This window comes from Lontra canadensis, unplaced genomic scaffold, assembly GCF_010015895.1.
Source record: "Lontra canadensis isolate GAN:19392208 unplaced genomic scaffold, GSC_riverotter_1.0 scaffold18, whole genome shotgun sequence".
Taxonomy (NCBI): domain Eukaryota; kingdom Metazoa; phylum Chordata; class Mammalia; order Carnivora; family Mustelidae; genus Lontra; species Lontra canadensis.
This window is the reverse complement of record NW_022631012.1, coordinates 4816581-4842692: the sequence shown is the minus strand read 5'-3', so window position 1 is coordinate 4842692 and position 26112 is coordinate 4816581. Positions and strand designations below refer to the sequence as shown.

General features: G+C 39.2%; 1 protein-coding gene across 1 annotated transcript in view; it reads left to right on the top strand.

Annotated features, from left to right (window-relative positions):
• Positions 1-25845, top strand: part of CPS1 (carbamoyl-phosphate synthase 1) — a 123946-nt gene extending 98101 nt beyond the window's left edge. The window contains exons 29-38 of the mRNA XM_032859891.1: positions 2156-2233; positions 4742-4849; positions 6498-6587; positions 7640-7810; positions 10290-10364; positions 13034-13132; positions 21616-21675; positions 22420-22532; positions 23876-24005; positions 24746-25845. Of these exons, the coding sequence (XP_032715782.1) occupies positions 2156-2233; positions 4742-4849; positions 6498-6587; positions 7640-7810; positions 10290-10364; positions 13034-13132; positions 21616-21675; positions 22420-22532; positions 23876-24005; positions 24746-24844 (1023 nt within the window). The 3' untranslated portion in view covers positions 24845-25845. The remainder of the gene's footprint in view (positions 1-2155; positions 2234-4741; positions 4850-6497; positions 6588-7639; positions 7811-10289; positions 10365-13033; positions 13133-21615; positions 21676-22419; positions 22533-23875; positions 24006-24745) is intronic.
• Positions 25846-26112: the final 267 nt, after the last annotated feature.

The following is a 26112-nucleotide window of genomic DNA, read 5'->3' as shown; positions in this document are numbered from 1 at the left end:
AATATTTGACCTTTTATGGAAGATGCCTATGAGAAACCCAAGTGCAGATGCTTCAAAAGCAGTGGGTTATACAGATTTTAAGTTGAGAATCAAGGTTTTGGTTAGTGATAGAGATGTACATATAATTTTGGAAATAAATAGCATATCATTTTAGAGTTTTGAGAAGGAGGCAATCACCAAGGCGAGAGTACAGAGGGAGTGAAATAGCGAAGACAGAGACGAGAGGGATACCAGCATTTAAGGGCTGAGTAAAAGAAAAGGAAACATGAAGGAGCCTGACAAAGAAATAAGAAAATATAGTTTATGGATATCAAAGGTGGAAAGTGTCTTAGCAAGGCTGACAATGTATAATATTGCAGAAAGATTGAAATTTATTAAGAGATTTTCTTTCTTAACATGGTAAGGACTTTTTCATACAGTTGTCCAAATGGCCAGGATGGTGGATGCTGTCATTGCCCCACTCAGATCCCTTTATCTGTAGAAGCACCTGTCCCTAACTGTAGTGACAGCTGGTAATACTGACCAGGTGTACTTCTTCTCTGGGTAACTACTCTCAGTCAAATGGGGGCTTCTTCAGCACGGAGGCAAGATACCTCACCTCAGCACCACCCTCAAAACACTAAACAGTGAGCAACCTTTGCCTCATGGTGGGACTTACTCTGTGTTGCAGTTCATCCTCCAGAGCCCCCTGTGGAGTACAGCCAAATTCAGTTTCCACTGAGACAACCGACATACTAACCTTTTCCTGCTGTCCCATCCTGCTTTTCTAACTCCCTCCATAAATCACTTGAACAAGGATTCCCGTCTCAGGCTTGGCTAGGGAAGCTAAGACAGCTGGTAATTTTTTTTAAATCATGCTATTATCATCAAAATATAGGAAAAAATCCCATATAGGTCTCAACACAGCTCCAGTAGTCCTGCTGCAGTAAACATCAGATATTTAAAGAAGAGGGAACAGAGATGGAAAGGAATCTTTTTTCCCCCCTTGGCTAATAGATCGTTGCATGTCCAGTAGGCTTTTGAAGAAAAGGAAGTATGAAAATTTTCCTCATTTAATTGGAGAGAGAAGCTTCTTTATGGCATAAAACACTGGTTCTTTTGAATTTTCCACAAAATTCCTTTCAATTTCAAGTGTTCTACTAAAGGAGATAAGATATATTAAATTTGACACATATGCATGAGATGAACTCCATGATGGTGGGCAAAGGGGTTTTGTGTTCAGAAGGACGGGAGATGTTTGGAGAAGGCTTAGGGGAGGAAGTACCTTTTGTGTCAGGGCTTGAAGCATGAGTTGAGACTTGAAAGTCACAGCTGAGGAGAGAAAGTGGGATGTATTTGGGGGAGAGAGGCATAGAGACAGGGAAAAGCAGGGTCTGATAAGAAGGCAAGTGGTGTGTTGCTGGTGCCTGGGGCTTCGAGAAGAGATGCCTGAACACTATAGGTCGTGAGTCAACCTATTCATTTTGTCTAGAAAAAGCAAGCAGTGGTCCTAAGGTGGAGGGCCTCACTGCACTGTCATGAAGGAACTGAGAATGGGGAGAACTTCGAGAAGGAAAAGGGTGTAAAACAGTGGAGAAAGGAAGAATGTTTTAAGATTAATAAAAAGAAATGCTGCAAATGCCATGCTTTAGAAGTGGTATAAGGAATGTCAGTTCCATGTAATGGAGTCCATCTTGGACCTAACAAAACAAAACAAAATGAGATTCTCCTCCTAATTTCTTTCACAGTCTCCTGGAGAGAACTGATATAGGAAATTGCAGCACTTGGAAAAGACAAGTGTACAAAGAGAGAAAGAACTAGAACCAAGAAAAATACACAGTTATAAGTAAAATAGAGAAATATTCATAACTCCCCCATCCAACCCTCTTCTTAGCCCTCTCTTTCCTGTCACTCACTTAAAAGTCTGTATTTGAAATTTCAGCACTCATGTTCAGTTGACTGAGGACTCACGATGGAAGAGAGACCCTCTCCCTCACTGAAAGCAGAGAATGACATTGTTATTACCCAACAAATTGGCTAATGAGTTTGTGTAGTGTGTTGAGCATTAAGGTCTTTGCAAGGATTACACTGAGATTTACTTACGGTATGCAATTTTCACTTGACACTATACACATGTCAGCTAAGGATTCTGCCCTTCTCTTTTCCTCAATGACAGGAACACCCAGTGGTGCTGACAAAATTTATTGAGGGGGCCCGGGAAGTGGAAATGGATGCTGTTGGCAAAGATGGAAGAGTAAGTGCTTTACCCCCATCTCCTAGATCTCTGCCTTCCCATCAAGTTTCTTCCACCTGTCCCCACCCGCAACTTGCAGTTTTGAAACAGATTGGAGGTCCTGATTTCTACAAAACAGGTCTCTAAGAATAGTGGACGAGTGGCTCAGTCCCAAAATTTTCAGATTCACTGACAACTTAGTGTATGTGTCACAGGTATCATATATCCTGTGTTTTATACCGTTAGGATTTCTCTTTGATGATATTCAAAATTAATTATCATCCTGTACTCATCATTCTTCTTGAATAGATTTTTCTCTCTCATTTTCTTTGGTCTGTGGGTTTCCTTTTATGTTTCAATGGGTATTATAAAAACATCTAATACTTGTCTTTCTGAAGTTCCTAATTGAATCCCTAGTTTTTCTCCTCTCTTGATTTCCCAGCCTCCACCTTTTTATTGCATTAATAAAGACAAAACTAAACAGAGTTGGGTGGATAAGGATAATAACATAAAATTAGCTTACCAGATCACATCTGTATTTCTAGTACAATGAATGCCTCCAACTTCAGTGAAAAATGAAAATGTGAAGAATGCTTCCCTTAGGTTTGCTAGTTGTACTCATAAGGCATTTATGATTTATCTTGATATATAGGAAGTAATGTTTTAGGGAGTCCGTGTCATTTTATTTGCTTTAAGGAAAAAATTTTTAAAAAACTGTCCTTCATTTTCTACTTTGTAGATACTTCAAAACACTACTGAAAATGTTAAATCTTTTTGTCTTTTTGGTCTTGCAGATTAATAGTTCAAAGTAGGGTTGTTTAGATATGTGTATGTGTATATATATATATATATATATATATATATACACACACATCAGTGATGATTTCTTACTACAGAATCATATAATCCTGAGTTTAAGCATCCTTAGAAATCATTTATTTCAACCCCATACCCCAAAGGATGAGAATGTTCTTTACAGCATCCCCAGAAAGGGGTCACTTATTTTCTGTTTAGCAACTTTGGTTATACAGAGCACAGAAAGTTGTCAGACTGAAAGATGTCATATGGACATCTCATTTATTCCTTCTTTTGAGGTAAAGTCTGCTTCCCTGGAATTTTTTCATTCCTGACCTTCTGGCCTTCAGAATTGTAGAGCATATGTTTAATCTTTCCTCCTTTTCAACGTTTTAAGTATTTGAGACTCAGGTATAAAATGAGAGTGATGTGATCATACCAATGTCAACGTGGAGAATGTTAAGACTAGCCTGGAGACATTTGTGGTTTTTTTTTTTCAAATATAATGCTCGTCTGTTGGCCTGATTTGGCTCCAGCTTGCTAGGATATGCTCTTAATCTAAGCTTCTCTCAGACATCAACCATTGCTTATCATCCTGGACTCCTTCTTTTGGAAATGTTCCAGGTTACTCACAATTTTTTAAAATAGTCACACTCTGAAATGGAAATAGTGCTTCAGCTATATTGTGATTCTTTTCAGAGCTTGGTGGGAGTAGTGCCTCCCCATTTCTAGACACTATAAAAAAATCTGAATGCTTGCTATGCCCTAAATATCATGTCAGAAACTATATATGCTTTCTCTCTTACCCTTAGAAACATTCTACGACACCGATACCATTGTTAGCACTGCCTTATCAGGAACCAAGGCTGAATAGATAAAGTACCTTGCCCAGGTCACAGAGCTCCTCAGCAGGAGACTCCAACGTTACTCTGCTTTAAGTCATTTATAAATCTGATAAACAAATTATCTCTGTAATTTATTTAAGTCTTTTACAGTTACCCAATTATTCTCCCCGACTGTCAGCTTTATCACTTCCCAAAGACACACATGCTGTTAACATTCAGGTTATGGTGACTGAGACCATAAACTTTGCAATGTGACAGATAAGGGCTTCAAATCTGACTTGCCATACAGCAGTCACATGGACTTGGGTTATTTCTTCTTATCTTGCCTTAGTTTCCTTACCTGTAAGAGAAGATAAGAATATTTTCTTCTTGCTTCCCCTTCTTTCTCAAATTTTAATTAAAAAATCTCTTGCTCTAGATCTTAAGTCTTCTTTCTGGACCATCTAAGTTATACACGCATCTCACTGGATAGTTACGTCTCCCATCTTTTCTAGTGTTTAAACCCTAACCTGGAAGGAAAAGATAAAGATCCCTCCAGTGCGCCCCAAATGCTTTCTTTAGCTGCCTATTTGTTCTTAAGTCAACATGACTCAGTTCAGCTGTTGTATTTTCCTGATTCGTACCCATTCTAATCAATAAAGGAGGGAGGTCAGCTCAGCCACTGTCAGCTGCCCCAGGGGCAGTCTGTCACTCTACAGGGAGGAGGCGAGTCCATGCATGTGGCTTTATATGGTCGTCTTGCCCAAAGACTCTGCAGAGTAATTTGTCAATGCTCCAGGCATCTGTTAGAATGGGGTTGTGGGGGGGTTGGGGAGAGACAGGGTGGAGGGGCCTTAGCTTCACTGAAGTAGGTGCCTGACAACTCTTTCTAAAATCTTCTCTTGGCCAGGTTATCTCCCATGCCATTTCTGAACACGTGGAAGATGCAGGTGTCCACTCAGGAGATGCTACTCTGATGCTGCCCACACAAACCGTCAGCCAAGGAGCCATCGAAAAGGTCATGATTTATCAAGAAAAGTGCAAAGGGAAAAAAAGCAAAGATTAAGAAAAAATTTTTTTAACTAGAGAGCAATGTAGGACATGCCCCAGGTGAAATGCAATTATGAGGGGAATTTTCCTGTTCTGAGCTTGCTGGGTATTTCAGAGAGAACGGTTTCCTTCCTGTCCTTTTGAGCCCACTTGGTTGTGTGCTGGGGTGCTGGTTCTTGTGCTTCAGTGTAACAACCTGGGGAACTTGCTCATCTACAGATTGCTGGACTCCACCCCCAGTTTCTGATTCAGTAGTTCTGAGCAGGGCCCCAAGTTTGCATTTTTAATAAGTCCCCAAGTGATGTTGCTGTTGTTGTTGTTGGTCTGGGGACCCCATTTGGAGAACACTGCTGCAGATGATTCCCATGTTTGAGAGCCACTTAGGTGAGCGGCGTATAAAGCCGTGCTTCTCAATTAGAAGCAGGTATGCAGCAGTCACATAGGAAACTTCTGGAACCTTTGTTGTCACTGTCCACCCTTACCCTCATCTCATACCAGCACTTCCTGATTAGGTCTCTTTCAGCCTCTCCTTTGGAACCATTGCTTTAAAGACCTTCCCAAGAATGATGCCTCAGTACTCAGTATGCTCTGCGAGGCAGCCTCAGAGACCATCACCTGAAATAATTCATGTGGTTGTTCCTTTACTCTTTAGGTATGTTAGGTCAGGCTTGGCTTTTTCAGTGAGGCTTACCCATAACCCGGCCATCCAAATCTAGGTGGGCCTGTCTGGCTGTACACTGGGCTGGATTCTGAAGGTCTCACCTCATTCTCGATAGGAAGGCAGCAGGATATATTGTAACACCTGCTACCTAAGAGAACAACATCCCTGGACGTCAAGTGTGCTTTCGTTGATCATGTCAGCATAAATGACCTCAAGAACTCAGGTTTTTCGGAATCTCTCAGAGTTTGGTATGCCATGGACTCTACTCCCTTTTATAACTAATTAAGCTGCTGAGTCCCTCTTGTAAAAGTAATGAACAAGGAGCTCTTGTTTCTTGCTGTCAGCGGCCCCTCATTGCATGGGTACCGTCTGGCTCCGGTTGGATGTAGGGATTTGTTTATGTGACATGCAGAACTTCCTGGCAAGGAAACGTCATTTCTTTCTGACCATATCTACCCAGGTAGAGTCCAGGGCAGCAGAAAAACACAGCAAAGAGGTCTCTCTGGTCTCTTTGCAGTGCCGTGTAGTTTCAGGGCCTGCTTTTCTCAGTAGGTAGGTCGCGAGATTGATAGGAAGTTTGGACTGCGGTTTCTGGGGCTGACGCAACTGGACTGACAGAATTCCATTTAGCCCTCAGAGTAAAACCAGAGTACACAATGGCAGGGGGATAGGGACATTTGGCAGAAAGATAATTTTGTCAAGCTATTTGTTCTTTTTCTTGCTAGTTGGTTGCAGACATTTAGTATGTATTATTATTTTGTTGATAGATGCCTGTTAGTGGCTGCTATTATCATTATTTTTATTAGTATTATTGCCATTATGACTGTTATTATTATTAGTGGAGGTGTAGCTCTCTGTCAAAAGAAAGTTTAAAAATCTAAGTTTGAGGTGTTTTCTTCGTGTTTTGTAACCAAGCTATGCCCTTTAGCACTATGTCATTGTCCTTTCGATCTAGGTGAAGGATGCTACCCGAAAGATCGCCAAGGCTTTTGCCATCTCTGGCCCATTCAACGTCCAGTTTCTTGTCAAAGGCAACGATGTCTTGGTAAGAAATGCCGAGGTGCCTGAGAGGACACCAAGCTGTATTAGGTTATGTTGGTTTGTGCCCCTCCGGTGGTCTCCTCTGTGAGCGCAGACTGAGCAGCCGAGATTCCTGCAGCGGTTCCTGTCTGAGTGTGGGTCGTTGCACAGCACAGAAGGCCTGCCCTGCTGGAAGGCAGAGGCCTTTGGTGGCACTGATATGTCAGTCACCGTTATGGAAAGCACTCCGACCCACGGGAAAGAGGACCGCTGACTGCCATCTGCAGTACAGAAAGATGGACACAGTGACTATCTGAACATGTCGAATAGTCACAAATTGTATCCACTGAAGTCTCAGATACTATTGATGTACAAAAAGTGTTAAATCAACTAGTAGTCTTAATTAGTCTATTTAATGTAACCAGAATTGGTTCAGCAGCATCTACTATGTGAAATCATATGGTGACAATAAAGATGGATAAGTCACATTTTTGTATTTTAAGTGGATCTTAAAGAATGGCTGGAATTTTGACAAACAAAAGAAGGTAGAGAGGACATTATAAATAGAACATCTAAGAGAAAATTTGGCACATTTGGGGAGATAGCAACTAGTTCAGTTTAGCAAGATCATTTTTCTAGGTAAATAGTGCAGGGCAAACTTGGAAAGTAAAATTGGGTTCAGGGAAATGGTACAAGATAACACAGAGAGATAGATTGAGGCAAGAGAATAGAAAGCCTTCAAGGACCAGACTTTCATCCGATGGCCAGTGGAAACCCAGTGAAGACTTTCCAGCAGGGACATGGCATTATCTGAGTTCTGCATTAAAATCTATCAGCAGTGTGTGGAGATGAAGTTGTGGAAAGCAGACAGAAGAAAGTCAGAATTCAAAGATACGAAAAGGAAACTGGTTAGCCAAAGTGCGAGCGGTGGGGAGAAAAGAAAGAGTCTGGCAAAAAAGAGCTGGCTCCAGTAAAAAACAGCTAGAACCCAGGTGACAGGGAGAATGTTAATATGTTGTCAGTGGATCTCACCATCATTTCTCTTTTTTTTTTGAATTTTGTTGTCTGTCTCTCCAGGTGATTGAGTGTAACCTGAGAGCCTCTCGATCTTTCCCCTTTGTTTCCAAGACACTGGGGGTAGATTTCATTGATGTGGCCACCAAGGTGATGATTGGAGAGAGCATTGATGAGAAACCTCTTCCCACATTGGACCATCCCATAATTCCTGCTGATTATGTTGCAATTAAGGTAACATAAAAATGACTGATAAAAATGACTATCAGTCATTTTTTTAAGTTTCAAGAAATTAAAGGAAAAATTTTTCATCAAAAATAATCTTGAGGGATGCCTGGCTGGCTCAGTCAGTAGGAGAGCATGTGACTTCATCTGAGGGTCATGACTTCAAGCCCCACATTGGGGGCTTACTTTAAAAAAAAAAAAATTAAAAATGTAAAAAAAAATAATTTTGATACTTCATTAACTTTCTAACTAAAGTGCTGGACCAGGGATTTATTATGTTTCCTTTGAATATATACACAGGCAACTTTATATCAATTTTTATCCATTTCAAAAATAATAAAAAAATCATTTAGAATTACATAACTTCAAAACGAACTAGCTGAGTGAATTATAAACTATGATATTGCAATTGATACACAGTAGTTTGGTTTGGTTGGTAAACAGAAATTCCGGACATATTTTGTTAGGATAAGGCTTGAATTGTGTCCCTTTGGAATTATGCCAAGACTTCAGGAATACATGGGTCTTGTAAAAAGTGTTACCTTGTGCTGTTGCTTAAATTCTAACTACCTTGGCCACCTTGCTTAGTTCCTATTTTCTTCAGCAGCACAGTTTTTCCTCTTGAAAGGCTGAAATAGCCGTTGCTATTCACGGTGGTGCCACGAAGGAAATGAAATTGATGGCACTTCTGTGAAGATTATTTATTTGTTTGACGGACAGAGATCACAAGTAGGCAGAGAAGCAGGCAGAGATAGAGGAGGAAACAGGCTCCCCGGTGAGCAGAGAGCCCGATGCGGGGCTCGATCCCAGGACCCTGAGACTATGACCTGAGCCGAAGGCAGAGGCTTTAACCCACTGAGCCACCCAGGCGCCCCTAGATGTATATTTCTAATAATACTTTAATAATAAAACCATTGAGCTCCTCTAGCTGCCTCAGCACACCCAGGCACAGAGTATTTATAATTATGACTTTACTTCATTAATCAAGTATGAGGATTAGTGAGATACTATATAAATATATTTGAATGTTTTAGAAAAAACATAAGATGGAATCAATTTATATCATGGGATGTTATTTATGTGACATTTATATATTTTGGATGCCTTCAAAAGATTTCCATTCCTATATGTCCTAGTGACCTGAGTCATAATTGTGTTACAGCTGAGACTCTGACTTCTGACTTTTATAGTGGAAGCTTTAAGTTGAAGCTATAAATTTAAAAAAAAATTATTAATCTTATTTAGCTTAATAATTTAGGATGACTTGGATTTTACAGTGCATTGAGATGGAATGTCATTTGTTATATTGGGGAAGGGTGGCACTTTATTCCTGGAGACTATGACACAACATAAATTGTTAAAACTTTCAGTGGGAATTATACATCGGTTAAAAAAAAAATACATAGTATTTCTTTGTTTGAGACCAATAAGTAGAAGGCCCTGAAAAATATTTTCCGTTCGAAATTCTATAGATACATTAAATTGATGTTTCTGAATTCATAGGCACAGAAATATGCATACACTTACGTGTATGAAACAATATCCAGTTAAAAACAGTAATGAAGGACAGATAAGCATCTTTTAAAATGCACCATATCTTCCAGTTTACTTCTTTCCTAATTATCATTGCATATGAATCTTGACTTTTTAAAAATGACTGTCTTCTTTATAGTCAGTCTTAACACAGTCCTAGGGAGGTGGATGGACGTCCACAGATGAGAGCACAGAAAAGCGAGAGTAGAGAAATATATAACTTGACTAAGGATGACCTCGTGAAGTGACCCCGAGCTATAATCCCAGGATAACTTGGAAGGGTACCAGAATCGAAGAAGAGTCCACACTAGAAGTACGGATAGATGCAAGAAACCAGGACTTGGTTCCTCATGAACTACACCGATAAAATAAATGAAGAAGAAACACTCTTATCTATGTTCTAGTTCACATGAAAGTTCTGGGCAGAAGTGTGCCCAAGCAGAATGTTTTTCAAAGCTTTTTAAGAGGTGTCAACAACAGTTTAATGTCTCAGAAGTCAGCTTACAGACAGACATTTCTGGCATGGTTGCCTGTTGCAAGTTCAAATGATCAGAAAAAGAAGAGGAATGTTTCCAAAGCCTACCAAGAAAAAAAATGTGTTTGAACTCTGTGCTTGGGGAGACCAATGCCCAGTAGACTTTGTTTGAAATCACTCCAATAAGAATATGTGTAAGCCAGATTAGAAACACTGGACTAGACTGGTCACAGGGGCCCTATTTACAGAAATAATTTGTGATTATTTAACCCAAGCTTTTGGCCAAGAGCTCAAGAAATTCTTGGAACAGAGTTTTAAAGCTATTTTTCAAGTCAGATGCTTAGACCAAAGAGATTTTTTTATGTGTCTACCATAGCCTAAATGAAACCTGTGAGAGACGGTTCACTAAATAAATTTATCCTCTCTCATTCCTTTTATACCTTTCTCTCACATATTTTTCCTCCCCATTATTTCTGACAGGCTCCAATGTTTTCCTGGCCCCGGTTGAGGGATGCTGACCCCATTCTGCGATGTGAGATGGCTTCCACTGGAGAGGTAACTGGTTAATGATCCATGAATGCTTTCATTAAATCTACTTTGAAATCTATGGTTTTATGAGCTGAGTATAATACAGTAAGTAAGTTATTAAGTATAAAGGGGGACACAAACTTCTGTTATCAAAGTCTGAAAGGGCTGAAGAATTTTGAACTAAAGAAAAGTCTTGTACTTTTGTGGACCAGAGTCTAAATTTTCACACATATTTAACTCATGAATCTAATGTATGTGTTCCTAATTCATTTCCACATTACACATTGAGAACAGCTTCCAAAATATTTCTTTACATGTCTAAGTAAATATCTCCTGGGTCTTTCTGCTTTAAGTTTTCATTTCAAGGTCTCTCTGTAACAGCACTTCCCACCCCTACCTCCCTCAGCGTCTTGCTACTATGAAATTAAATCATTGGGTTTTTACTAGCGATATGTAGAATGACTGTACAGCATTAGAAAGATTGCAGACCTAAACATTGTGGAATCTGCAGATAAATGCAAAAATCTCAAAAAAACTTGCAAAGCAAAGTGAATCTCCTGGGGATCATCTAAAACCTATAATGGGATTGGCCACTGGATGTCCCTCTTCACTTGTGTTGGGACTCTTGTCAGCAGAAGGTTTCTTTAAGAATGTGAACTGTGTTTCTTGCAGAGAACTGTCAGATTCTAGAAAGTTCCCTACATGTCAGTGTCAGGACATTTTATGAATCACCCAGCCCTTGACAGACTCACTAGATACAACCTTCAGATTCTCATCAGTGCACATCAGAGTGGCAACATCAGACTGTGAGGCATTATAGTTTCCTCTTGTATTAAGGAACACCTGAAAGGGGAAAATATTTAATTACAATAAATATGTGATGTCTTATGTGGTTGCCTGGTTACAAGCAACATCTGTGCTGAGAGGTGAAGCGAGACAGGGAGGCAGGGAGTGAGGAATAAATGGCTATCTTGTTTGTATTTGGACTGGCGATTGCCTTCTCTTAGCCCCTTTGCTGCTGCTTTTAATTTACCAGCTGAGAAAACCTATCTTTAAAACGAGGGGCCTACATTACAGTTCTCTGCTATTTAAGGAGATGCTCTTCAGGCTCACCTGGATCCCAGGGTCACTTGGTAGCGGGGCTGTTTTCAGCAGATCCAGGGTTCAGATCCGGGAGAGATTGGCTTTCCTTTGTGCTGTTTTCTCTAGTATGGCAAACTTATTTTCACTGCCTATGTCCATTCTGCCTCCAGACATACATTATTGGAGTTGTTGAAATATGAAAATACGAAAGAATTAGAAGCTCAGCTCACCTTTGTTGTGCTCTATTTCAGAAGCAGAGAGTTAATTCTTCTATTATTAGAGTCACACTTCCAGGTGTCACTGAGTGGGATGTTATAAGGCCTATTTCATAACTGAGAGCAGGATAATAATTCTAGCTTAGGTGAAATCTCAGTTATGCTTCAAAGAGACATTTTCAGTGTTCAGATGGCTTGTTGTAGGACTGACTAAACCTTTACCTCTTGATCTAGGTAAGGGCTGTTTTATTTTTTTTAGTGGCAAGGTGGGTATGTTAGACCTGAGCGTCCTTGAATATCTGACTGTTTTCTGGTGTTTTTTTTTTTTTTTTTTTTTTTTTTTTACAAAACTGCTGAAACCTCTTGTGTGTTGTTCTATCTGCTTTCATGATGGGATTGCCTGTTCCTGTCAGTAGAATTTGGGTTTCATTAACTGAGGTTGAGATTACTGAGGCTAGTTGACCATTAATTGACCAAAGAAAGAGTTTGCTGAAAAGCAGCGTGTACTCGTGATTGGTTGAAGGTCATAGTCATGAGAACATCCTTTTCACAATAAGGGAGTCATTTGCTTAAAGAATGAATCTAGCCATCAGCGTTATTTACTATAATGGTGGTTCTGTACCTGTGCCAAATGATGATATGCATGGCAGAATCTATTCCCATCATGCTCAGATATACCACTTGTGCTATGGTTACGGGGGCCATTTGACTTGTAGTTATCTAATAGCACAATTACCCTCTCTGAAACTTCCGTGTATCCAAACATTATATGTCAGTTTGGAATGGTTTTTATCTTAATTAATTAATTAATTAATTTATTAACATATGGCTGTGGTATTCAGAACTAGTCTAAACAGGGCATTTTGGTTCATTTTATGAAAATGATTTTAAATTGAGATTTTCATGGATTTATTGAATTTCTCAAAAAGCTTTCTCATAAGCTGTACCAAATGACTCCCAACCAATTGGTCAGCAGTTATGCATGTGTGCTACTGACCCATGAATTCACGCACCGTGGCATCGTGTGCGTGACATATACTGTTATTTAAACATTAAGTCATATTAACATTTGGTAACTTACCACATTACGGACCAGAAGCTGTGATTTGTATCCAAATAACTCACAGTAGAATCCAGTTATGTTGCTCCATGGAGTGTTGTTGGATAGGGAAAGAATTGCTTATTCATTCATTACGCTTAATTAAAAACATAAGATACATCTGCCCTGGCCGGCTTTGTTAATCCCCGGATTCAGACTGCATGGTCTTTGGGCAACTCAATAAAATCTAGCAAAGGGGTCTATGAGTAAAGTGCTTTGATTTGTATTTGTTTATCAGTAAGAGCTGTTTGACTAGTGTTTGCTTCTTCTTATTTTACATTTTAATTTATTCTAAACAGGTGGCTTGCTTTGGTGAAGGTATTCACACAGCTTTCCTAAAGGCAATGCTTTCCACAGGGTTTAAGATACCCCAGAAGGGCATCCTGATTGGAATCCAGGTAAGTGGTGTGTCGTTGCATGCATGCCCCTGGGCACATGCTAGAAGTGGCTGAGAAAGGACCTGAATTGTGGTATAAAAGAGGGGAGGTTTGTTTTAAGCTCCACTAAAGAAAACAGCAACTAATATAAAAAATGGATGTTTGTTCTCTATATGTTCCCTGGGTTTTGCGTTTTTCCATTGTAGCAATCAATACAAATAAGTGAATAAATAAAATGAAAAGAAGGAAGGTCTCTAGTGAAAAGGGTCTTTGTTCTGAGAAGGATTTAAGATGCCTTAAACAGGAATCTCTTCTGTTTCTTGGTTACATCTTTCCTATGTGCTCTGCTCTTAGTTCTTCCTCCTTGGCCCTTGAACATATGCTTTCCATAAAGTTGGGTCTCACCTCATCTTTCTCTCTGTCTCTGTCTATCTCTTGACTTTCCCCTTTGCCAGTTCGTGTCTGTGGAATCCACTGTCCTATCCATAACTGTCATCTTTAAATCTTCATCCTTCATTATCCCATATTTCCAGCCATCTCTTGAATACCTCTATCTGACGTCTCAAACCGAACACATCCCCAGCTGAAGCTCTGTGATCCCTTCCTGACCTTTGTTCTTTCCTTCCTTACCTTCATTCATTCACATTTCAACTTGGAAATACTATAGATCTTCCACATCTTATGGTGGGGTGATGCCTCAGCAAACTTATCATAAGTTGAAAATATCAGAAGTCAAAATGCATTTAATATACCTACCCTACTGAGCATCATGGCTTAGCATAGCCTCTCTTAAGTGTGCTCAGAACACTTTATGTCAGCCAACAGTGGCAAAATCATCTAACACAAGGCCGATTTCTAATAAAGCATTACATAGCTCATGTAATTTATTGAATACTGTACTGAGAGTGAAAAGCAGAATAGTTTTAAGTGTATGGGTTGTTCGCCCTCATGCTCGTGTGGCCTGACTGGGAACCGCTGCTGCCCACATCACTACAGAGTTCCTACTGCATATCACGAGCCTGGGAAAAGATAAAAATTCAAAATTCGAAGTATGGTTGGCACTGAATGTGTATAGCTTTCACTACTGTAAAGTTGAACTTTTTCACGTTGAGGACCATTTGTAAATGTCAAAGATCCAAACCTGAAGAAGACTTGGGCATTACTGGAGGTTTTTTCTCACTCCTCAACTGACAGAAAGTTCTTGAAGGGAAGGAGCTTAATGGGCTTAAGAAAGTTAGCAGAGTCCACAGTATCCTGCAGAAGTTCTTGAGTATCATTATTTGGTAAGTCTTCTAAGTCAAAGCCACGTGAAATAATTATAAGAGAATACCTTTATACGGTGCAAAAGGGCATTATTGGTTTATTATTGCTTTCTTAAGCAGTTGCTTTATTAAGTAATTATTATTGCTTTGCTTATTAATTTTTTATTATTGCACATCAAATGGAAATCATTTGTCTGTTCTGTTTATAAATTTCCTAAAAAATACTAAATACTTTCCACCTGGTCTTTCACTTATATTTGGGATAAATTCTTGGGTCCTATAAAAACAATAGCTGGTCGTAGATAACACCCCTGCCGTACTTTTAATAAGCTCAAACCCTGCATGGTTACATAAAAATCAATAAAAATATAATTAGAACAGTACCAGGTATTCTCAAGACTGTGGGTGATTATTATAGATACCACCTCATTAGGGTGTCTTCATATCAGCAAATTAGCCTCTGGAGACTGGATGCGTAGTGGCTTTGGAGAAGTTTCTGCAAAGAGCAACTTGGAATTTTGCTTCATAAAGGTGCCGAAAGGGAGATGGAGAACAGTTAGAGCAGAGGCTAACAAGATGACTTGCAATTGTGAAGCTTAATGGCAGTTTGGAGACACATCACACCATATGAGAGACTCATCATGTTATAAATGAGTATTAAGTATTATTAAGTCACAAGTATGAGAGTATTGGCCCAACTTCCAGTTATTACTTAAAGTTTAATGTGAGACCTGGGGGCATTCAGAGGAGACTGTGCCCTTAGTCCCCGTCTTCACAACTAATCATAATAGTGCTAACTTTTTAAAATATCAGTTTAAGAAGGCAGTGAGGTATAAAATTGTGCCTTGTTTGGTTCTAGTGCTGCAGGAAATATTAAGCAAAAATTAATTCGATCCCTATGAGGTATTTGTGTGATTCTGGCATCAGTGAACAGAATTTTTTGCTTTATGGTTGGAGGAAAAAAAGAGGGTTTTGTAGGGTAAAAAGAGGTTTCTTAAAGGAATGAGGTTCTGCCCACTGAAGTTTTTTTTATCTTCCAGCACGTTCTTTTTTAAAGAGATCAGTATGGCAGCAGCTACATGACTTCTTAGAACTTTATACTTGTGTGTAAGTACACAACGTTAGGACTTTAGATATGTGTCTATTTTAATTATAAAGTTTAAAAATTATATTTAAAGAAATGTTTAAGGGATGCTGGGGTGGGGGGTGCTCAGTTGGTTAAGCATCTGCCTTCGGCTCAGGTCATGATCCCAGGATCCCAGGATCCAGCCCCACATCAGGGTCCCCACTCAACAGGGAGTCTGCTGCTCCCCCTGCCTCTGCCTCTGCTCCCCCTGCTTGTGCTCCCTCTCTCTTTGGCAAATAAGTAAATGAAATCTTTTCAAAAATAAAGAAATGCTTAACATAAACTTATATTTAATAAAATGTTAGTAGCTATGGTAGAATTGATTAGCAGGAGATGGACGAGCGTCACTTTCTGACCTAGTCAGCGTGGGCGGCAAGGAAGAGCTGCCCCTCCCGGCAGTTCAAGGACACGCTCTCTGTTACCATCTGGTGGATTGTCACTGAGAGTGACTTTTAAAAACGCGTCATAAATTTATCTGAACAACATGACAGGATATACTAACTGGAGCATTAATAGCTAGAAAACTCACTAGGTATCTTCTTAGATAGCATGGGACCAAACCTAACCGAGGCCTTTTATACTCAGACTTCCTAGGGACGGTGGACAAAGTAATTCAGGTTCCATATTTTCAGTATGCATTGCACTTTTTAAAAAAATCATTTTATTTTACATGATTCAGCATGGTCAGAATAATTCACTCATTCAAATATATAAAGTCAGAAGCGAGAAGGACCTAAAAAAGTACTGCTAATATAATACAATATGTGGACATTAGGGGCCCTATGCTAATATGCTAATGGACATTAGAACCAGTAAATACAAAGGAACACGGTTAGTTGAGTTCTTGAGTGAAATTCTAAGAAAGAAATCCACCACTGAATTTTGATTTTTTTTTAACATTTTATTTATTTATTTGATAGATCACAAGTAGGCAGAGAGGCAGGCAGAGAGAGAAGGGAGAAGCAGGCTCCCTGCCGAGCAGAGAGCCCCATGCGGGGCTCGATTCCAGAACCCTGAGACCATGACGTGAGCTGAAGGCAGAGGCTTTAACCCACTGAGCCACCCAGGCGCCCCTGAATTTTTATTTCTTTAAGATAATCATTAATTGAGCCTGATGCCGTGTAGACTTCATGCACAGATGAATGCTCATAGCCAACACCACTGCAGTTAATTTGCTTAATTATTCCTTCATGGAGAAGTGAGGAAGATAGTCAGGACCTGTCCCATGTATTTGAGGGAAAGGCCTTTTCTCTTATGTCCCCACCTTGACCCACCTTCCTGTGACAAACACAAGCATTTAATTGAAGATACCTTAACTCATTCATTTTCACAACTGGTTGCAAGAAAAAATTGGGGGAAAAGAGAAATTACGTAGGAGATGTAAAAATGACTCTGAGCCAGGAAACATTTTTTTCCTTATTTTTGGTAGTTTAACACATGTTTTAAATAGTAATGTATTACTAGCAAGTATCAGCCACTTCTCAACATCTAGTAAATTGTGTGTGTGTGTGTGTGGGCATGTGCATGCTAATTTGTTGCACTGCAGTCTCCTAACCTTCTCTTTCTCTTCTCTTTCCTACCCTACTCCTTTACACACACACACCCCTTCTGTTTCTGCCCTCCCAAAGTTAGATCCTATGGGACAAATCACCTGGGGAATTTGAAATATTCATAACGTCAATTGTGTGTAACTAGAACTTAGGGGGAAAAAAGTCAAGATTTAGATTTTGTCAAAGGATTCTTGTCAAGTATTACATGCACTGGGTCGCTAACAAGAGGCTTTCCATAGGCCCAGATCCTAATAAAAAAGGCATAATGTAGGTTTATATGGCAACAAAATCATCCTTTATTTTCCTGCAATATTTCCAGCCTCCTTTCATTCCATCAGGATTTATTTTTAGTTGCTATGAGTAGGCAATCTGCCTTGTTTTGAAGTTTTCTGGAACACCCTTTAACAATGAATGATTTACTCTAGAGTAGATCAAGAGCACTCACTGTCTTTTCGCCTCTGATTGGGCTATTCAACGATGTTTGTGGGGTGGCGAGCACCATCCTGACATCTGCGGCTTCAGTCTCTTTCCGAAACACAAAGCAAGCGTTTTATTTGAAAAAGACAACGCCGAGTGACATGAATAACCTTTTATCTTCAATACAGAATCATTAGGAACAACCATAGAGTTGGCGATGCAGACGTCCCCGTAGAATCCACAAGTACCACACAACATTAACTGGGCTTTCTGTTCTGCAGCCAGAAGTTGGAATAATGTGAAAATGATAATTGGAGGAAATATGTTTTTTTTTTTTTTCATTTTTAAAGGACTTTCTTTCTTATAAACATTTTCCAGGAAATAAATCAGCTTGTACTTTTCACCTTTAGTAACAAATGGTTTCTTACCCAGGTATTTTCAATCAGCTATTAAATCTGGGGCTACTCAGATGCAAGCTGACAGCTGTAATTTCTTTTTGTGGAGAGGCTGTTTTATGTGTCACAAGTGTTCAATACATGTTTGATAGAAGTTTATAATGTGGCTATGAAAGCCAACACCCTACACTAGAAGGCAGAGTGGTTCCCCGGCTGGGAACTGCCAATACTGTCATGTTGGATATTTATCTTTTCCACTTGGGGGACAGCATTGAAACAGCTCCATAATGAGGTTCTGACTGGTGTCTGCAGGTCTTAGAGGACTTGCTGACTTATTTTACTTTAAAATAGCAAAGAAAAAAATTACATTCTTCCTCAACATTTTTCATTGTGACTTTGGCCAAGGTTAATGGATCTTCACCTCAAATTACAAAATGAGTGAAGGATGGTTCTCCTATTTCTTCTTCCCTCCTCCTCCTAAACTTAAGTGTGCGTCAGAATCACCTGGAGGGTTTGTCAAAATGCAGATTATTGGGATCCACTCTCAGAGTTCTTGATTCCACAGATCTAAGGTGGGACCCAAACTTTTCTATTTTTTTTTTTTAATATTTTATTTATTTATTTGAGAGAGAGTGACAGATAGCGAGAGAAAGCAGGAGCAGGGAGGAGAGGGAGAAGCAGGCTCCCTGTTGAGCAAGGAAACTGATGCAGGGCTAGATCCCAGGACCCTGGGATCATGACCTAAGCCGAAGGCAGATAGATGCATAACTGACTGAGCCACCAGGTGCCCTTTAACTTTTATATTTTAAACAGATTCTCAGGTGATACTGATTTCCTGGGGAACAACATTTTGAGAACTGCTGTGCTTGTGAAATGATATTTTTTATTTTTTATTTTTTAAAAATATTTTATTTATTTATTTGACAGACAGAGATCACAAGTAGGCAGAGAGGCAGGCAGAGAGAGAGAGGAGGAAACAGGCTCCCTGCTGAGCGGAGAGCCTGATGCGGGACTTGATCCCAGGACCCTGGGATCACGACCTGAGCCGAAGGCAGAGGCTTTAACCCACTGAGCCACCCAGGTGCCCTGAAATGATATATTTTTTAAAAAGATTTATTTACTTATTTTAGAGAGAGAGCATTTGGTGGGGAGGGGCAGAGGAAGGGAGAGAATCTCAGTCAGACTCCGAGCTGAGCAGAGAGCACCACACAGGACTCAGTGCCACAACCCTGAGAATCATGACCTGAGCTGCAACCAGGAGTTGGACGTTTCATCAACTTTACCACCCAGGTGCCCCTGAAATTGTATTTTAGAAAATGGTTTCAATGTTATGTTATCACATGGCTATATATTATTAGTGACATTTGGCTAGGGAAAAAATTTAAGAAATTGAGAATAGCTTGTTCAATACACAATTAGTGTATCAGTTAATAACTTGTTGGACAATTTTATGTTGCATCTTCTAATGTGCTCTGGCGCTTACTTAATTAAGTCTGTCCTGTGTTTAGCAGAAGGTCACAATGTAGTGTTCCAAATGAGGGAGATTCAGAAGTTCATTTAGAATATTTCATGTTTATTTACTATATTTCAAGGAAGCTTGAAATGTGAAGAAACCTAAAATGCCATCTAATTCAGACCCTGCTTTCCAAGTAGAATCAAGCTTAAAGAGTCATTGTCCTATTCTTCTGCCTAACCTACTATTAAGGAGGCTGCCATATGCCTCTTTAAATTACTCTAAGGTCACTGAGTTACTCTGATTTTATACTTCTATATTTTCTTTTCTTTACATCTAGCCATGAGCTTCTTGCAACTAAGGCCCATTTCTTCCTGTTTGGTCCTAAGCAGGAATGGAAAGCTACTATCCTGGGCATGGTTACAATTTGTGTTCTAGAAGACTGTCCGTGAATAACCCCTGAGCCCGCCTTAGCTGAGATTCAACCAGTCGCATTTATCTTTTCTATTTGCCAATAGTTTCCTCTCATAAAACTGCAGTTCTGGGATTGAGAGAGCCTGAATCCAAAAGAATTTTATATTTGAACATAGTCTTTGGAGTCTTTTCCTAGGATTTAGATCTGTTCTCAGAAAGCCTCTGCAAGTAAATATTAGGAGGTTGTATGGGCTGAACATTATCAAAATTGTGCAAGGATCTTGATGTGTTTTATTATCACAATTCTTAGTTTCTTTGAGGCTCTAAGATTATCTCCTTCTTGTTTTTTTTTTTTAGCTGTTACCAATATGGTTTCTAAATAGATTATAAAACATGTACTGAAGTAACCAAATCATTTCATCTGTTTGTAAACTTTTTACAAGAGAAAACAGTTAACATGTTCAGCCAAAGGCAGAATAGATATGTTTTTAACCGTGTGCTGTTTAACCGTGTGCTGTTTAGCTCAGTTACCCAAACATTCCAGTTAATGAGGTCAAGGTAAGGGATTGACTTTTGGGTAGGCCACTTGGCTTTTTTTTTTTTCTCTCACCCTGATCACTGTCTTGCAAATACTGGTTTGTGGTCACAAGAAGGGGTAAGTACATAATGGAGGAACCCTGGTGACAATGTGCAGGAGTCCAGGGAAAGCGGGACCTGGACACCAGATGGGTCCAGCTAAGGCTCTAGGAAGTTCACAACAATGGGCTCTAAGAACATATCTGAATGGTGAGATGGAACCTGAGGAAAGCTTGTCTGGAAGTAAAATATATGTGAGGAGAAAGTTGGCTTATATTTGAAATATGACAGCCAGTAGAGGAAGTCAGGCTTGGAAACTAGTGTCCAGGGGTGGGGATCTAGTCTCTGGGAGGCAGAAAAAACAAACGTTTTAATAATAACAATGAATACTTAATGAGAACTATTAATGGGCAAGTAACTTTGTACAACAACTATTAATGGACTAAGTTCCTATACTGACACTTTTAAGAAGTGCTTACTTATAAACTAACTCGTTGAATACTCACAGTGACCCTTTGACACAGATACTGTTCCTATTCCCATTTAACAGATGCGGAAAGTACACCACAGAGGGGTTAAGTAAGTTTCTCAAGGTCACACAGTTTATTGTAGAGTCCCAAGAAAAGATACACTACCATGCTCACCGCCATTTTAAAAAGGGAGAAATGGAGACTCAAAGACATTAATTTTTCTAAGGACACATTAAAAATGAATGGTAAAACCAGGATCTCAAAGGCAGCTTAGTGACTCTAGAGACCATTCTTTCATTCTTTACTTTAAAGTTAATGCAAACTTGAGTCCAAAATGGTTGACTTATTGAAGGGGGGTATGGGCAAGCTGTTGGGACAGGGCCCAGTCATCTAAGAGCAGGACCAAGTTAGAATCCAGCGGGTAGAACTGGTTGAGCAGGCAGAACCCTCAGCAAGGCTGACCTGGTGTTGGACTCCTAACCCAGGTGTGTTTAAATTCTCCCTGACCTGGAGAAGGATCCATGTAGGACCAAGGTGGATCTTAATCTGCAGACAAAGTGGATTAAGTAGGGAGTGGAAGAATTTGAGGGCAAGGTGGAAAGTCCGATTGTAGAGATCAAGACTATGTGGATGTAATTTTACCGATAGGGACAAATAAGTAAGGACTCGGTACTCACTCTAGGAGGATGAGAGGATCGAACTTGTCACCCTTGAATCTAAAGCACCTAGCAACATATGGCATTGCCTCTGATCACGGCCTGAGAGAATACCGTATTGCACGTGACTAAATAAAGAGCGGACTATCTGGAAAGTGAGTTTTGTTAAATTCTTTTAATTCCAGCAATCATTCCGTCCCAGATTCCTTGGTGTGGCTGAACAGTTACACAACGAAGGCTTCAAGGTGCGTGATCTCAGTTTTTTTCCCAAGTCGTTTTCTGTAAGCCCTGAAATCTATGCACCAAAGAGAATATTAATGAATCTTGAGGAACGAAATAGCTCAAAACATACCCTTTCAACTTGAAAGATTTAACTAACGTGATAGTTTCAAGACTTCAATAGAATAAAACTATCAGAAAGACTAGTTTTAAGTCATAACAAAGGTACCATAAACTCCATGGGAGTTGGCATCTAAACACTTAGAAAGTTTAGTTTACACAGGATTGGGACAAAGGTCCAGTGCATTTCCCATGTATTTTTTCTTTTTCCTTTTCTTGTTTCCATATGAAGTCATAGTTTCCAGCTGTTGTAGTTATAGGCAAAACTTCTTTGCCACAAATACTTCCACGCAAAGCCTGGTTCAGTCAAACAAAATGATTCCCGATGTTCAGAGAGGGCCTGTGGTCCTGGGGCTTTGTTGGTTTGATAACAGTGAATCCTCAGCCAGCAATAATTCTTTGTTTTTTCTTCTACAAAAGCAGTTACAGTTGAGGTTATTAAGTTGTTCCTTAGAATATTTTTAAAATATATGAAGTGCACATGACTCTGGCCAGGGAGTCCAAATCTCTATCCAGGGTATTCTTGCTTCTCATACATACCACTTTCTTCTACTTTATGATTTAAGTGACAGGTGTGTCCCACTGGGTTTCTTTGTTCCATGAAAGCCGTCCCTGTGATTCGGTAACTGACTTTTCCATTTTAAATGCAGCTCTTTGCCACGGAAGCCACGTCAGACTGGCTCAATGCCAACAATGTCCCTGCCACCCCAGTGGCATGGCCGTCTCAGGAAGGACAGAACCCCAGCCTCTCTTCCATCAGAAAGTAAGAACTGGGGCAGAGTTCTATCTTCCTACAGATAGAGGATTAATTTTTGGGAACTAGTATGATTTTGGGGAACTAGTAAGGTGAATACTTTACCTTACCCTATTGCAAGTCTTCTAAAAGTCCTCTTAGCCATTTCAGATGAATAAATCTGTGGATTATAGTAAAGTTTCATTCTCGTGAACTTTGCTGTTACAATAACATATAATGCCATATGTCTATATACTGATACATAGCATCTTTCAAAATATTTTCTAGTAAGGATGATTTCCTGAATGGACAGCAAGACCTCAGTGATGAGAATCAGACATGGAGAATGTAATACAGCACTTTATATTTTACATTAAACTTAGATTGTATGTAGGTGTGTATATCAAATATAAGATTGACCAGCTGCATTTCACTGAGGTTTGTATGTGAATAAATCAGTCCAATTTATTGAGCACTTGCTATATGCAGGAGACTGTGGTGAGTGCTAGGATAACACCAACCATTGAATTACCTAATTTACTATTGTCTAATCAGGTTGGTTATTATGCCTCAGGCTATGTCATCATTAGATTTGGTAAGACATATTATTTTAGCGCACAATGTGAGTCTTTAGGAATTCCATTACATCAACACTTAAAGAGGTATGTGGCATAGGTACATAAGAGAAAATTCTCAGTTGTTCCAGGATATTACAGTCTGTTAAATGGCTACCATTTGTTTGGGCTCTCAAGAAGGCAACCTATAAATCATTATGAAATAAAAGAAGGGCAAATTGTTCACACCTTAGTAGATTTCCAAAGATGCTATAGGCACTTGATTAGGACTTTGTAAAACAACATTTAGCATTCCTTCATGCTGTTTGACATTTAAATGTCCCCTAGTGTGTATGGCAGCCCAGCAACAGAATGTGAAGAGACTTAATTCAAAAGCAAGTGTTGACATATCTGTGTTGGCATACCATTAGCTGAGAGGCACTGGGAAGCAGGCAGTGAGGTAGAAGTCTGGGAATTGGGAGTATGGGAGTGGAATGGACTTCAATACTGGAGAAAAACCTCCTTGTAAAATAAGTAAATACCTATCAAATTACCAATTCTTCTATGGATAGATAGCATTTGGGAAAGAAAAAACCTTTCTATTTACTTAGTTAGACTTCCATCAGAATTCTTTCAAGAATGCAATAAAACAATTAATGTAATTTGAACATCTATTTAGGAACAGTGGAGGGCAGATGGCAGTCAACTCAGTAGGACTTTGACTTGAATGCACAAGAGAATAATTACGTTAGTATTTTAAAAACTAATTATAAAATATACATTGCCACCTACAAACTTTTATTTTGATTATTCTTCCAGATTGATTAGAGATGGCAGCATTGACCTGGTGATTAACCTCCCCAATAACAACACTAAGTTTGTCCATGATAATTATGTGATTCGGAGGACAGCTGTTGACAGTGGAATTGCTCTCCTCACTAATTTCCAGGTATGTTCTTTTCCTCAAATGTAGCTACGTGCAGGTTTTTATTTCTATGTCTCCCTTAAGAGTATTCATCAACATATGCACATCCCTCTTCTCCCCTTCTTGTAACATTCAGAATGGAGAAAAATTTTTAAATAGAATCTAAAGTAATGGTGCTATTATGGTAGGTCATGGCCTAACAGACAGTTGGTGATCAAGCAATTGAGATAATCAAAAGCCACAGATAGCCATTCTTACTCATTAGCCATGCAATTATGTTTTAAATAAAAAGTGTGGTGTGGCATGGAATAAAGAGACAAACTTTTATTCCATTGTTTCTAAATGAAAGCCATCATAAAAGAACAACAGGTTAATGATAGTTGCGGATCCAGATACAGTGCAAGCACTTGTCCAATTCACAGAAAACGATCACGTGAGGTATGTTTTGTTCCACTTGGACGTGACCCACCAAATTTATTGCGGAGAAGAACTGTACTTCAAGACTCAGTGACTTTTGACTCATCGTATTTTTTTACCCCCTGAGTCCGTTTTAATCCCTGGGGGGAGTTGAAGGGCAGGGATTAGCTTACTCATGATAAGGTCTGAAATATAGAAGACAGTCCTGATTAAATAAAAATTTTTGTGTCTTTCATCACATGTCCCTTTGGAAATTGGGAGCAAAAACTGACCTTTTGCTCCTGCTTCATTAAATCTTCACTTTCATGTCATGTGGGTCAGTAAGATTCCTACCCTTATGTTTTCAGGTGACCAAACTTTTTGCTGAGGCTGTGCAGAAATCCCGCAAAGTGGACTCCAAGAGTCTTTTCCACTACAGGCAGTACAGTGCTGGGAAAATGCCATAAAGAAATCAACACCGGGCTCCAGCTGAAACCAACCCAAGCCACACCGGATCTAAAGGAACTGATTCCCCAACTGTCTTCCACAGAGACAGATATTGACACCAAACTATTTCAGTTTACTTGGCAATGCCTTAACATTCCTTCCTTTCACAAATTGTTGTCCGTCACTTTTTACAAACCTTTCTTAAACTCCTTCCTAAATAACTTGTTCTGCATGAGAATTCATCTATTTTCTAATGCCTTATTTTTGGCGGGCCAAACTTACCTATGTGCTTATTTGCAGCTAACATTTTATGGTGCTGATTAATGATGATCAAGGTAGAAAACGTCGCTTCTCTATCTTCTGAACTATTACTATACATATTTTCAAGACACTATTGTCATTGGTTTTAAACAGCATCTGCCGTACTCAGGACATTTTAACAAGGCAGAATACTATAAAAATTCATTAAAATGAAACATGGATTTAATTTATGAACCTCTTCATCATGATGTTTGTGTAAAGCATCTTTTTGATACTTATTCTCAATTATCTGGCTCACCCAGGAATATCCCTATTCCTTTCCACAGTACTGAATTTGAGAAGTGACAGAGGTCTTTAAAGTATGGATTTCTTTAACGGACACTGGTTTGTAGTTTTGTGTTTTGGAGCATGTCTGCAGAGAGTAGATGCCGCTGAGGTGGTTTTCTGTTCTTGTTTTCCTTTGGATTTAACCTGAGCCAAGTGAAATCTTCAGGTTGATGCCATCTTTTCCCACCACCCCCCACCAGTTTTGGAATAAGTTGGAAGTTATGTTCATTGCCTTCAGATTATGGATTCTGTTGATCTGCTGAGCCCCGTACTATGCTATGAATGCCACACATTTTAAGCACAAGGTTCCCATTCCTTCTGCCTACAAGAAAAGTGCTTTCTACAGGGCAGCCTGTGTCACTTTTAAACTTTTTGTGTTATTACGTGTGCTCTAATTGTAAACTTTTAAATAAAATGCTATTAAGAGGCTGTACATTTGTATTCTTGTATTTATTTTATTTTATTTTATTTTTTTAACATTGACTTAATTGATTTCACAAAATCACTTCACTTCTCTGATGAAACAATTTTTAGCCAGGATTATGTGACTTTTTCTTTTTCTTTAAAAGACATATAGGATATGAATGAGCAAATTAATATTAAAAATAACAACACCTAGGCTGTTACATTTTTTTTTCTTGTTCCCTCACCTTGTTTATAAGTCTCATTAAAGAAATTATTATGTTGTTATGTGGTTATA